A 15220-nucleotide genomic window follows, 5' to 3' on the forward strand; every position below is an offset into this window, starting at 1 on the left:
ATGAACAGAAATTCAAAATAATAGCAGGAAGAATGAAAATAGGGACTTAGAAACAGAGGAGGGAAGTGGGGAGGGGAAGGGAGAGACTCCAGTTGTGTTATGTGCATACACCTTTCCCCTAAGATGAGCATAGACTTTATATACTGTAAACATGTACTAATAAAAATAAAAGATACTTATGAAATGCTTACTGTAGGGAACAGGGAAAGGGGACATTACTAGAACCTCTGCACTAAGTCCTAGTCTCCTGCAAGCCACGACAGCACAAGGTGAATTAACTTATTAGACAGAAAAGACAGAAAAAATAAGACTTAGAGAAGATGCTGAGCTTTGGGGCCTGATCAGTGCTGCTCTGGGGGGCAAAGACAAAGCCCCAGAGCTTGCCACACCTTTAATCAGTCCATCAGGAGAAACATGTAACAGATGACTCAGGGCAGAGAGCTCAGTACATCAGGAGAGTAACAATCATAAAAGGTCACTCAGGGGCAGTGGCGGTGAAAATCCTAGAACCATGAGGAACTATGCAGATGAGAATTTTGTTCCTCCCAGGATGTCTTCAGCTGGTGTAATCTTGCCCTGGAGCATCACAGCATCACCAGACCACTGAGGTTTTAGCTCTGACCGGAGGCCAAAATGGAGTTATGTCTCGACATGGTATACCTGGCCTACAGGCCGGAGAACTAGGCCTAAGCATAATTTTAATTGTGCAATGATTTTTCACAAAAATTACATAAAATTGCTCCCGACATCTTACAATTGAAGAAAAGAAAATCAACTAAGCTTGTACCCTATAAACTTGAAAAAGAGCAAGTTAAGCCCACAATAAATAAAAGCAAATAACAAAAATAAAAGAAAACTGAACAAATAAGAGGAAATAATAGTCAATTTTTCTGTATTTTAGGCACCACATTTATTTTCAGATTGTCTGTTTTAATGTATATCCAGAATTACAGTAATCATAGAAGAAAAATTTGGAAGAATATGGAAATAAAATGAGAATCTCATGGGCATAAAAATCAGAAAGTAGGTGACTCTAAGGTAGATTGGGAAAACCAGTCAACTGTCCAAAGTGACAGGAAGTAACTTTCCCAGCTAATGGTAGTATTGGGTGTCTTGTTTAGGATGATTGTGTGCATAACTGTCAATTTCATTGAATTTAACTGGTATTTTAATATATAGGAATTAAACTATTTTTTGAGTTGAAGAAAAACAGTATCTTGAGTAGCTCATGGCAGTGGTATTTGAGCACATCTGGAACATAGGCTTTAGAAGCAACCACAGCATTTTCAGTTCAATAATTTGCCAAAAGTAGTTTTGCAGTCAAAATATGTAGTGAGTGTAAATATCTAAGATGGGAGCTACTGTGGCCCATGACTACAAAATTTCACTCTTGAGACATTGGTCATTTACCTAGGTAGTAGTTATCATGGCATTGCTTCCTTTCAGTGATGCTCTTCCTCTAGAATCCAGAGCTCTTTGAGAGAAATAAAAATTGAGGTCATAGAAAGATCAAGTTGGAGAGAAAGTCATGCCACATATAACTTACTGATTAGAGCTGCCACAACTGTGAATTCTTGAATTTACAACATTTCAACTGACATGCCAACAAAGAAAACAATGGGATAAAGTGAATTTTTCCTGCAGATATATTTGCTGCACAAAGTATAATGCAAAATTTACATTATACTGGGATATTTTCTCCCCTTCTAAGACTGTGAATCCCAGATAGCTTGCATGACGTACAATAATGAGTGTTTTGAACTAAGGCCAAGAGTCTTTATCGCAAATGACCTTGAAGCTGACATTTTCTCCTGTGCCAGGGAGAAAAAATGTAAATTAGTTATTACTCTTTGGGAAGGAGGGATCTTGGAGAAAAAGTGAGCAATGAGAATGTAGCAAAAGTTCAAGCAATGAGCTGAGTCACAGGGTACAGCACATAAAGCTCCAGTCCTGCCTTGGGAGGTTGAGGGCACCAGCATCCAGGCTCCTTCATCTGCTTTTTTTTTTTTTTTTTTTGGTGTTTTGTCATCTGCCTTTTAACAGCTACAGGTTAGAGCTTTCAGTGGCTCCTGGTGGTGGGATGGGGATATAGAATTTTGCAAAAATTGGAATAGAGTGAACACATGAAGTTTCTGTGGGTTTGTACCTAATAGACATTTCTCCTTAGCTCTCTCCAGGGATTCCTCAGTCATCACATCTGCTTCTTGTATTCTGCTTGCTGCACTGACCATGACAGGGTGGAGCTGCCTGGTGACAGGAGCAGGAGGCTTCCTGGGCAAGAGGATCATCCAATTGTTGGTGCAGGAGGAGAACCTGCAGGAGGTCAGGGCCCTGGACAAGGCCTTCAAACCACAAACCAAGGAAGAATTCTCTAGTAAGTGGGCTCTGGGATTGAGTGTGGGGCTCCATTGGGCAGCCTGAGCAGGTATGGGGAGGGGATGCTTCTGAAACAAATAATTAAACTTGGAGCCATAAGGCTCTTGCGTGTCCACATCACAAGGAGAAATCATAAGTGTCAGAACGTAATATACACTCCACAGCTGCCAGGAGACTGGACTCTGGCCTGCTCAGAACTAAACAGAGTGGACACAGGCAGCCATGAGGACTGTCAGCCTGTCTCCCTGGCATCTAGAAATCACACATCAGTTCTCTCGCTCTCCTGCAGCTCATTAATGTGCTGAAGGTCCTGGACACCATAATTACTGTCCAAAATAGGCAAAGTACTATTAACTTGGAGGTTACAGTAGCAGAACCTTTTTTGTTACCCTGGGCCCTGTTGTTTTCTTTAGTCTTGTTTGTTAAGGGACTCAGCATCTTCTGTGAAGGAGAAAGAAAGGAAGCTAACGTAAAACTGATTCTGTGTGTATCTGGTGTGAGTGTGTGTGTGTGTGTGTGTGTGTGTGTGTGTATAAGATAGAGGAAGAGAGAGAAAGGGGAGAGAACGAAAGGGGAAGAAGGAAGGAAGGGAAAGAGGGAGAAAGAGAGGAATTAAGGGAGGGGAGGATGAAAGGAAGAAGGGGAGAATGGAGGAAGGAAAGAAAAGAAGGAAGGAGAGAGGTAGAAACAGAGATAGAAAGACAGGGAGCCAAGCAGAAAGATGTGGAACAGAGACCCAGATTAAGAGTAGACACACACATGGACAGCCTGGAGCCAGAGCCAAAGTGAGAGGCATGAGAGAATGGGATATTCTTCCTATGTTGATTCCTCCTATGCTGTTTCCACAGTTTCTCTCTGCTCTTCATCGCCCCGCAAAAAGCCACTGCCAATATGCGAGTGCAGTCCATTACTGTTTCCTTAAAATTGCTGCTCCTGTAATAGCATTGCCAAAAATGCAACCCCTGGATGGATATTGTATTTTTCCAGCTGTTTTGTCCCCAGTTTTTCAAAGTAACTGTGATAAGGCAAGAAGGGGCTCATCCATGGGCACCTCAAGGACTTTGAGGACCAGAAAGTAAAAATGACTGGTTTGAAGTCACCTGCTTAACAGGGAACAGAAAACAGGTTAGAACTGCATTTCCATGGTGGGGGGCACTCATCACCTGGCACTGCAGCTGATCTTGATGCCATCAGATCTCAGTCCCTTCCCAGTTCCTCTGTGTGCTTCACACCCATTGTCTGCCACCCTCTCTACCAGGGAGCACTGGTTCTCTACCTGAAAGCCCAGGATGCCCAGATCACCCCGCTGTGGACACAGAAGCACTGTGAGGGAACTGTAGGATCACACCCACCCCTGTCCTCTTCTCTGCTCCTCTCCGACTTGTTCCACTGTCCACTGTCCTCCCCAGACTGCTTCAAGGCTGTTTCCCATAAACAAAAATTAACACATAATGAGAATTGTTCGTAAACTTTCCATCTGAGTGATACTGATAATTTAACTGTTGTTGGCAGGAAGGGGAAATGCTCAGCCTAGAGGAAGGGCTCCCCATAATGACAATCCAGGGGGCGTGAGGGATGGGCAGAGGCCTGCAGCGAAGTGAGAGTGGATCCTCGACAGTGCTCCCTCCCTCTGCAAGACACTCTGTGACTTCTTTGCAGGGGCAACACATTTTGTCTTCAAGATAACTTTGTGAGGTAGGAAAAACGGATATCCTCCTTTTTACAGGTGAGAAGACAGGCTCAGAGAGGGTAATTAATATGTTAAAAGTGCCACAGATAAAGTGCATGGGTTTGAGGCCCAAGAGTTTGACCTGCAGCTTCTGTGCTCTTCACAATTATTTCGTTAAGCAACTTCTATCTAGGCTTCTCTTTCATGCAGCTCACACCAGCCAAGCAACTGCATGTTCTGTCGACACAGGACCACACTGGCCAAGTTCACGTGACTTGAACAAGGACAGGCTGTGACTACTATGAGCGCTCACAGCGCCCTCTCCTGGCTGTCAGCGTCCCTGAGGACTGATGGGATGAGAGCCCCCTTCCTTGGGGTTCTGAATTCCTCCTGTCTCTCACTGCCATCTCTCTGAGCCAGAGGATCTGATGTCAGCAGAAGAGGAGATGCAGAGGAAGGGAGAGGGGACAGAAGAGGGATAGGACTGGGGAAGATTCCAGTCTCAGGCTGGTACTGACCTGCTTTCCCGAGTCCTTCCCATTTTTCTTCATGGAGAGCCTTCTTGGGAACACCGGACAACACTTGGGGTTGAGCTAGCACTGGCACAACTCAGCAGAGGGTTCAGAGATGAAGTCCTCCTCGTGCATCACGGGAACAGTTTTCTCCAGCCCTGCATTTTCCCTCAGATTGTTTCTCTCCTTCTTCTTGGGCCCTTACTGCAACTGTCAGTTTCATTCATGTATCCTTGCTCTGGCTAAAAAAAGTTGATTCCTAAAATCTAGTCCTGCACTTGTGGTGCAGAGGAAAGACAGTGAGCCATGGAGGCAGGGGTGGGGTTCAGTGCTCATTAGCAATGTGTGCTCAGATCTGTCCCTGAACCCCTCTGAGACTCAGTTTCCTCACCTACACAGGGGAAAGGAGAATCAGAATTTCTGTCTGCTGAGATCTTCAGGAAAGGAAGCAAGTGAACTGTGAATTTGTTTGCACAAAGAGGTGCAGAGTGTTGGAGTCTGCATGCGGCACAGTGAATTTTTCAGGGCTAAATTGAGTTGGCCCTGTCACTGGCAGTGTCATTCTGTCATTCCTATGTGTCTCACTGGAAATATGCACATATTCAGGTTGTAACCAGTGTCCTGGGCTTGAGAGCTGGGATGGAAATCATCTGTAGCTGACTCATTGGCATCATTGATGTCCACTACTGACAATATGTGACACATAGTAAGACATTTTCAATTAAGTCCATCCAGAGCCCACCCTGAATTCTCTGTTAGTGGCTCCAATGTCCTCCTAGTCACCCAAATAGGAAACATAAGCGCTGAGTTTAACTGATTTTCTGCTCAGCCCAGACCCAGGAAGGCCCAGACCTGTTGTAGGAAGGAATGAAACTTACCACCTGTGGGTCTCCCCACTCTCTGCTCCTATTGATGGGCCCTGTTTCTCCTCATCAGAACTCTGGCAGAAACATTCTGATTAGTGCATTGCTGTCCTGCTTTCTCTTACATCCCCACAACAGTGCATTTGACATCCTGAGGCCCAGGTGAGTATCCTATTCACAGGCCTGCCACTGTTCCTCCTACAATTCCAAATCGCTACAGGATTCCTCACTGCCTACGCAGTTAAATTAGAACTCCTCTTTATCCAACTCTCTACAACTTTCCCACTCCCCCGATGCATTTGTTGAAACTTATCAGTATTCATTAACAATTATTTTTGTTCCAGAGACTCACAGAGCTTACTGCTCTGATTCATGTTTTGCAACACAATGGATATGAACAGTTGCTTATTCTCTGCCAGTAAATGCTATACACTTTGATTTCTGTACCTTTACTACCTTGTTCACTACGTGCAACGTGCTCCATCCTAGACATTCCCCTGCTCTAACTATCCTTGAAAACCATCCCAACCCATGCAGAAAGCTTCTAAATGAACTATTTTGTGTTTCCACAGAGCTGCAGACAAAGACCAAGGTGACAATGCTTGAAGGAGACATTCTGGATGCTCAGTACTTGAGGACAGCCTGCCAGAGCATCTCAGTGGTCATCCATGTCGCCGCTATCATCGATGTATCTGGTGTCACTCCTAGAGAGACCATCATGGACATCAACGTGAGAGGTAGAGCAGCCTGTGGGTGACATGCAGCAGGTGGGAATATGGGAATAGCAGGTGATATGAGGAAGGCAACAGAAGTCCCACTGTGGAATACCTGCTGGGCCCTGGCTGAGCAGCCTTTGCTCACCACTCTCAGCTAACAGAGCTCAGAGCTGTTATTCTCTGCTCTTTTACATGAGGAAACTGGGGCTCAGAAAAGCAAGGAAGTTGGCTAAGGCCCCAGAGTTAGTCAGAAGGAAAACAAGAATTTAAAAGCACTCATGTTGGACCCCCCAAATCATGAGTAGTCTTCTTTCAGTTACTCCATTAGAGGGTCAGCTCTCCCCTGACCTGACTCTACACTCTTGTCCATCCACCCAATGCCTCCCATGAGTGAAACCAAATCCAAACTCTGCTGAGGCCTCCTCAGCTACACATGTAGATAACAATATGGAGAATCTCTTGCCCGGTTGAAAGAAGACTTCATCCCCAAAGAACTAGCACAGCTGGTTCACAGAAGTCTGTTAGAATAGAACTGTCCAGCATGGGTCTTTACACTGTTTTTCCTAAGGTAGAATCCTTCCCCATTATCTACGATATTACCCCTTCCGCCCACAACTGTGTCTCAACCAGCAGAAGGTTCTGGTCAGATGCCTAAAAAAATCCCACCTCTGATCCTCATCTCTAAATGCTTGGTGATGTCTTCTGAATTGCAGCTTTCCAACTGGCTTTAAATGGAAACACATTAGCTCAGGAAAGCTTGCCATGTACCACTGTCACTCTGACTCTGGAGGGCCATTCTTTCCATCAACATCATCCCTCTGACATTGGCCCATCTGTCAGGACTGCCTTGATTCCGAACTCAGGAACTCAGTGACTCCCTTGTGAAGCAAACCAGTTATCTTTCATTTTCCAATACCATGTTAAAAGGACATCTTCTCATTTCTACCCCAAACCGCTATGTACCCACAGTACGAAAGGCTGTTAAGGAGGCAGATTTTGATTTCAGTTTCCTGTCTCATGACACCTGCCCTCTTCACCTGCCCCCTGAAATGAAAGGGGCAGTGTTGCAGGTATTCATTTACTAAAACAATTCCCAGGTTACCAAATGCTTCACAGTAACAGTTCAGCTCCCCTCTTTCTCTAAACTAAACTCATACAGTTTTGCACTATGAGTTTCATTATTTTTGAAGGAGTTGTTCACTGTCAAGAAAATCAAATGCACAAATATTTCTAATGGAGGTGTGGGAGGAATGAAAGAAAGGAAGGGAGAGGAAAAGAAAGAGAGGAGAGGGTAAGGGAGAAAGGGAGGGAGGTCGTTCCCCCCTCCCTTCTTCCAGTGAAGTTGCTGAGTCAATTCCAAGACCAGCAGCACTCACCCCTGAAGACTCCATGGTTCCCTGCTATTGCGTACATTCCCAGCATTGGGTGCACTCTTGCTTCCAGTTCTCCACTAGGCTTAACAGAAAAAAAATGCCAAAGCTAGATCCCAGAATACCAACTGAAGGGAATCGTTATCACCACTACTGTGCACAGTCTGGGTAAACAAAGTGATAAAAAGAACTAGTGGTGGCCTTCACAGGCAACACAACCAGAAACACACACTGGGTCTCCACATCTCTCCCAATTCAGTACCTATTAGCTCAGACTCAGATTGTTCTTGTGAAAAATTTATTAATCTTCAAAACAATATATGAGTATGGTATTTTCTATTTATGATTGTATATTGCTGATAAAAAAAATGAGCATATGTGATGTGAATGCTAAATTGTCTGTGTTTCTCCCAGAATTTTAGGATTTAAAATGACCCATAAATATTGAAATTATGTGGATGACAAATATTAATTAGTTTTTGTTTTTATTTTTGGTTATTTATTTTGTTCTTTATATTTATACTGGTGATTCAACCCTACTGCTAGGGCTTGCTAGGTAGCGCCTGTAACACTGAGCTCTATCCCAATACACCTGGTAATTACATGTCTATCTGCATTGGTACCCTTTATAAAAATCAAAATACACACACACATACACAAAGCACAGATATAAAAAAGCCTGGAAATACTGCCTCACCACAACATAAATATTAGCTTCTTTTCTGTTTGTATCTTTCCCTAACTCTAGCCTGGCAGATCTATAATAATCACCTCAGGGGAGGAGGTGAATATGAACATGAACCTGAGCTGAGCCATAGTGGGCCCTTTGGGTTATTTTCTGATGCTGACCCTGTGTTCCCCACTTGCAGGTACCCAGCTCCTGTTGGAGGCCTGTGTGCAAGCGAGTGTGCCAATCTTCATCTACACAAGTTCAGTCGATGTAGCTGGGCCCAACTCCTACAGGGAGATCGTCCAGAATGCCCGAGAGGAAGAGCATCATGAAAGCACATGGTCTGCTCCATACCCAGCCAGCAAAAAGCTGGCTGAGAAGGCTGTGCTGAAAGCTAATGGATGCATGCTGAGAAATGGTGGCACCATGCACACTTGTGCCTTGAGGCCCACGTACATCTATGGGGAAGGAAACCCATTCTTATCTTCTGTGATGAATATGGCCCTCAATAACAATGGGGTCCTGAAAAGTACAGGCAAATTCTCTATAGCCAACCCAGTCTATGTTGGCAATGTGGCCTGGGCCCACATTTTGGCCTCCAGGGCCCTCAGAGACCCCAACAAGGCCCCAAACATTCAAGGACAGTTCTATTATGTCTCAGATGACACACCTCACCAAAGTTATGATAACCTTCATTACAACCTGAGCAAAGAATGTGGCCTCTCTCTTGATTCTAGCCCAAGCGTCCCTTTGTCTCTAATGTACTGGCTTGCTTTCCTGCTGGAAATGGTGAGCTTCCTGCTGAGGCCAATTTACAATTATCATCCCCCCTTTGACCGCCACTTACTGACACTGTCAAATAGTGTGTTCACTGTCACCTGTAAGAAAGCTCAAGGAGACCTGGGGTATGAGCCTCTCTTCAGCTGGGAGGAAGCCAAGCAGAAAACTGGGGAGTGGATCAGTTCACTAGCACAGCAGCACAAGGGGACTCTAAAGACAAAGACTCAGTGATGTGCCCATGGCAGGGGTGTGGTCCTGGGTGATGTCTGGAGCTATTTATCCACTCCCTCCATCTGGCTTCCTCTTAAGAGTGACAGAAGCCCAGGTCCCAGAGCCTCCCTCTCCCACAGTGGAAACCTACCCTCTTCCTAAGGCCACCAGGTGCCTTTTGGTTCAATCTCCCCTTGTGAGTGCTAAAGTGATTCTTTTCTTTGGAAAACTTACACTACTTCACAAAGCACAATGAAAAAGGGAACACAGGAAATAAAGCTTTAAATGTGTAAGATGGAGTACATGTGGTTTTTGTTAACATTGATTTTCCACCTTTGTTTTCATTGCCAGGTAGCAGTAGTTCAGAAGCAGCATGGGGCTCTTTTAGGCAGAGTGATGTCAGGGCTGGCCAACCACCTGAGATTGCCTATGACCTGCTAGTTTCTGGCATGTACTAGATGACTTACATTCCCTCATTTCAGCCTCACCACACCAGTAGGAGGCAGGACCCCTATTCTCATGCTATGGATGAGGAAACTTGTTCTCAGACTCACCAACTGGTATGTCCTGAGGCCAGATCTCCATGGAAACTGACTTAAAATCTTTCATCTTCTACTGAAACTTGCAGGCTTGTAGAGAGGCAACAGAGCCTGGGTTGTTTCTCTCTGGGACACCACCATTAACTTTGTGGTATGTTCTCCCTGTCCAGCCTCTCAGGAAGCTCTAGATCTAGGTGAATCCTTGAGTAAACCCTTAGGCTGGAGGTGAGGTCCCATATGCCTTTACCACTGGCCTGGGAATTAAGGGAGAAACAGAGATGCTTCCATCCTCCAACTACGACATCAGAGTCCTTGATAGTTCTAGAATCCAACTCCATATGTGTGTTCTGACCACTGTTCTCATTTGCAACTTCATATTTCAGTCTTTCAATTCATATAATGAAAAGAGACCATGGGTTCTTGGGAAGTAAGAGGAAAAAAAATCTCAATTCCCACTACAAATGTATTCCCGAATCAGCCTAAAGTCTGCAAATCTACTCTCCCCATCTCAGGATTTAACTGTCACTCCCTCCTTCTTCCCATCTCTCTTATATCCTCTGTTTTCTTCCTTTATTCTCCTATCTCTTGGCTTCTTCCTCTCCCTGTATTTTGTATCTCAACCTTGTGAATTTCCCAGAAGAGAAAAGAACAAACGAGAAATCTGGTGACTTAAATGTTGACATAATCATTAATCAGTCAGGGTACCAACAGTCTCTGTTGTGTCCCCAGGGACAGAAGCAAGCGAAGAACTACCTGTGACAGTTGGGTGAGGGAAACTGCAATTGCAACACAGTGTTGGTTTATCTGTGTTTTGTATCAGAAACATCAAAAAAGTCTCAATCACATAGAGATCTCTTCATTCTCCCCATGTTCAATGAAAATTATAGAAGCCGTTGGTTAAATTGGAGGTTCTATGTTAGGTCCGACCAAAATCCAAAATTGCTACTCTGGGGCTAAATTTTCATACCACCAGCTGAAACTTAGATGCCTATTTGATCACCCAGAAACAAAGACAAAGAATGACAATGTACACATTTTCAAGCAAGCCAAGCATAGCCAGTATGACAATGAGTCCCTACTGCTGTAACCTTGACAAGAAAATAACTTTGTAATTATCATTGTACTTTCTGTTATCTGGTTGTGCTTTCTTCAACCCGCTCATGTCTTCTGCTCAGTTCTGTTGGACACTATTACATAGTGCAAAAGGAGATGTTAGCCAATTCCAGAATCACAAGTAAAAGCCAGTGAAGATCTGTAAACTTAGTTCCTTAAAGTTTGATGTTATGACACCCGGGAATTTACAGACTATTATGTAAGACAGGTTGGACCACAACTAAGGACTTAGTTGAGCATTTGCTCTGAAGAGGAAAGGGAAAGAACACTCGGGCAAAACCTGCAAAGCCCAAGGGAAAAGAGTCAGCACTCAGCATGGGGTGCAGTGGCCCCAGGCAGTGGCAGGTGAGACACATGTCTGCCCCTGCACCTCAGCTGTGCACAGCACAGTGCCCATGTCTGTCCAGGCCTGCCAAGCCTTGCACACTTTACATGTGTCTATGCCAGTAAATCGGGAAGGAAAGAGGCCGTTAAAGTCTGGGAAGGGCCTTTACCTTTGTTTTTAGCCCAGTGAAATCCATCATTGAACCCACCAGGCCACAAGGAAAGAATGAGGCTGCACACAAGGGTGAGTGGAGAAAGACAAGGGAGACTGAATTTACTGATAAACTCAACTGAATAAGCATAAGGCCTCAGAATGCTTTGGCCAACAGCGTTCCCGTCCCTACCTACACTGACACAGCACAGTATGGTCGGGACCAGGCATTCTGGAGTCCTCCGCACAGCTTGCATGCCCTACACACAATATACCACATGGGAGCAGCATAGATATTGAGGGACAGTGGCGACCCCAGGCAGAGCTCTCCCTGTTCTTTCCTCTACTTTTGGACTCTGCAGTCTGTGGTAAAGAAAGAGAGAAATATAGGAAAATCCTCAGCTTCTGGCTAATGTCCCTCTATCTGTGGGCACAGGAAAAGAAATTCAGCTAGGAGCCCCTAGGCTTTGAGGAGGAATGAGAGGTGGATGCCAGTGAGGACACAGCCTGAGCAATGGTGAGAATGATAATAGAGGACGAAGTTGGACATCAGCTGAGCAGGGCTTATTTGGGAAAGAAGTCAGGCCTTGTTCCAGTAACTAATTCTAAATTTCAAAAACAGGATGAAATTAGGTTCAGGAGGGAAAAACAGTGTTCCATGTGCACGTGCGAAATACTTACTTAACAAGTATGTGGTGATTGGACAGAGACTAATATGTTCATTCTTGGTGATAGGTCCCAACATATATTTTATTATATCCTAAACTGTTTACATGTTTTTAATGTAAATTGACAGGCTAGACTCAGGCAGATGGCCTCCAATTATCCTTTCTGCTTTCAGGCCCTGGTCTGCAGGAGAGATTACATGGGAAAGTTGGTAGGTGCTGTACACAATAAAAAGTAAAGAGCCCTGAGAGGTAAAGAATTGTGGAGGATTCTTCTGGGCAGGGATCCAAGGCCCTGCACTTGGGCTGCTAGCTGCTGGATAGGTAGGACTCCAAGGGAAAAGCATAAAGGCCAGTACTCATGGTGTCTGCAAAGGCCCAGTGGGAAAGGGGATCATGGTCATGCTGAGGCAGCAGAAAACTAGCCTGAGCAGATCAGAGAGCTCAGGTGCAGGGGAGAAATGGAAGATATCCATGCAAAGGCATCAGGGACACAGACCTGGACCTCCTTGGGTCATCTCAGGAGACACCACCTCTTTCCCTCTTCCTTTCAGAGAAGACATTCTGTGCTCCTTCCGGAGCACATTGGAGAGTCAATTAATTCCCATTTAATTTGCCTTATATCCTCTAAAAATCTGGATCTACCAGAAAAGAATTTGTCTCCTCCAGCAAGGAGTAGTGATAGTCAGGGGACAGAACTTGTGCTCCACTTAATGAGGCAGGAAGCAGTGCAGATCCCTCACAGCCTCCCAGGGAGAGTGCTGTACCAGCACTCTGTATTACCGACTTAAAGAGATGGAGGGGATTCTTCGAGAATATTGTCTTCTAGGCATTGTACTCATGCTTGTGATCTCAGCTACTCAGAAAGCTGAGGGAGGAGAACCCTGAGCTCTAGTCCAGCCTGAGCAACCTAGCAAGATTAAGTCCCAAAGTAATAAAAAAGGGTTGGGAATATAGCTCAGTGATAGAGCATCCTAGGGTTCAATCTCCAGTACCAGAAAATAAATGAATGAGTGGGGATTGAACCATGAAATGGAAGCCTAATTTATGTCAAAGTAAGGGCCAGTGTGTTGGGAGCAATTCTACATAATTTTGTGGGAAAATCATTTCACAGTTAAAATTATGATTAGGCCTAGTTCTCCTGCCTACAGGCCAGCTATGGCATTTTGAGACATAGCTCCATCTTGGCCTCCTATTGCATCTAAAACCTCAATGATCCGGTGATGCTATGATGCTCCAGGACTAGATGACAGCAGCTGAAGACATCCTGGGAGGAACAAAATCTTCATCTGCATAGTTCCTCATTGTTCTAGGATTTTTGCCACTGCTGCCACTGCAGCTGTTGCCCTCTGAGCACCTTTTACATTTGGTACTCTCCATATATACTGAACTCTCTGCCCTGAGTCATCTGTTGCATTTCTTTCTCTTGATGTACTGAATAAAGTTGTGGAGAGCTCGGAGGCTTTGTCTTTATCACTCAGAGCAGCACTGATTGGGCTCAAAAGCTCTGCTTCTTCTCTGTGTTTTATTACTTCTATCTTTCCTGTCCAGTAAGTTAATGGACCTTGTGCTGTCATGGCTCGCAGGAGACTAGGATTTACTACAGATGTTCTAGTAATGTCCCCTTTCCTTGTTCCCTACACCAGTGAGGCAAGTCTGCCATGGAATGGACCAGACCTTTATCAGAACTAAGTGTGGTCATAGCAGTTCTGTGGCATGCTTTCTCAAAACACACATCTGGATGACATTTCCCTGACACCATCATTCAGCTCTATACATTTTACCTCCAAAAGACTGCATGAATGTCCTCTTCATCTCGGGTCACCCAGTTTTGGTTCAGGCCTCCTCGTTTCTTACCTAGTCTCTAACAAAAGGCTCCCAGCCTGCAGTGTCTTCCATGAGGTCCATTCTCAGCAGTGGGGTCAAAGATGTCTTTCCACGATAACTTCCCACTATGCCAATCTCTTCCTGAAAAGTGTTCACTTCTGGACAACTTAAACTCTTTTGAAGGAAATGTTTCTTAAAATATCAGAGGATTATGAAAAAAATGTGAGAGAAATTTTTTTCCCTTTTTCTTGGCCCATGACCCTGCACAAGAGAAAGGAGCAAGAAACAAAGTCATTCTTACAAGGCATGAAAAAGGTTCATCAAGAAAGAGCAAGGGATGTTGAAATATAAGAAAAAAGTGGGCTGCCCACTGTCCCTGAGAGCAAGGGATCTTGTTCTGCTGCATACCCTGAAACAATTGCAAAGGTCCTCTATAACCCTGAGCTCCCTGTCAATAATGAATGTAGTTCATCCTCAGGACACAAGACCTAGCCAGCACAGTCAACTGTTGAGCCAAAATAGGTGCTGGGACCAAAGAGTGCCCCTAAGGTGGCTGCTGGCCTGTGTCATCATGGTATGGACATTGGCCATGAAACCAGGAATGTCTATCTCAGAAGGCCAGAATTCACTTAGTTCTTCCCTAGCTGGAGTCTATCAGATCACTGTGTGATTATTAGGACATCTTTACAGGCAGACAGAAGTGTACACGGTCAGAACTCTGTGCTTGGCTTAGTGGTCTGCTTGGGCCCCACATTTAATTTTACATTTTACTTAAAATATATAGAGCCAGTCCTTTCTATGAGCAATTCTTCCAATAGCAAAACAACTATTCCGGTATCTAAGTGGGGAAGGTCCCCTGCCTCCTGAAAGGCAGATCAAAGTGTTTGTAGAATTCTAACCCCAGAGCTAAAAATGGCACCCATGCCTCTCTGTTGCTCTGATATACTTCTTGTCTCATTTACCAATGAGAAAATTGGGGCCTGGAGGTGAAATGACTTGCCCAAATTGCATCAACCTACTATTACTAGAGTAGGTTTAGAACTGCAGCCTCTCCAATCTGCTGCTCCACATCAGGCTGATGGGCCTAGGAATAAAACAGGAAGTGAGAGAAGGTAGTTCAGCAAGGCCTGCAGCGTTATGGAGAGATTTGGGAGGAGTTTGGTCCAGTTAAGAGTTGAGAATTCCAAACAGCATCTCCCCATCTCTTGCCATCACTTGAAGTTTACCAAGCCATACCAAGCTTCTGCCAGGGCTTCTCTTGCCTGAGAAACCTGCTGTTCCCTGTATACCTGTCCATGCTTCTGTTTCAAGCTGCCCTTCTTCTATGAAATATCTGTTGGAAGACTCACTCTGTGGAAAATTATCACTGTCCACTGTGATTGTTCATGAACTTGTGTTATCAGATACTGGCCTGTGGACTCAAAGGGCACCATGG

General features: G+C 44.7%; 1 protein-coding gene across 1 annotated transcript; it reads left to right on the top strand.

Moving 5' to 3' along the window:
- Window positions 1-1904: 1904 nt before the first annotated feature.
- On the top strand, window positions 1905-9459 carry LOC101707488 (3 beta-hydroxysteroid dehydrogenase/Delta 5-->4-isomerase type 1). Its single transcript, XM_004853838.4, has 4 exons — window positions 1905-2049; window positions 2168-2374; window positions 5993-6157; window positions 8376-9459. Exons 2-4 carry the CDS (start codon window positions 2230-2232, stop codon window positions 9185-9187), a joined length of 1122 nt encoding a protein of 373 aa, XP_004853895.2. The 5' UTR covers window positions 1905-2049; window positions 2168-2229; the 3' UTR covers window positions 9188-9459.
- Window positions 9460-15220: the final 5761 nt, after the last annotated feature.

The sequence above is a fragment of the Heterocephalus glaber genome, unplaced genomic scaffold (assembly GCF_053883595.1).
Source record: "Heterocephalus glaber isolate CG9 unplaced genomic scaffold, H.glaber_assembly_v1.0 deba00001442, whole genome shotgun sequence".
Classification (NCBI taxonomy): domain Eukaryota; kingdom Metazoa; phylum Chordata; class Mammalia; order Rodentia; family Bathyergidae; genus Heterocephalus; species Heterocephalus glaber.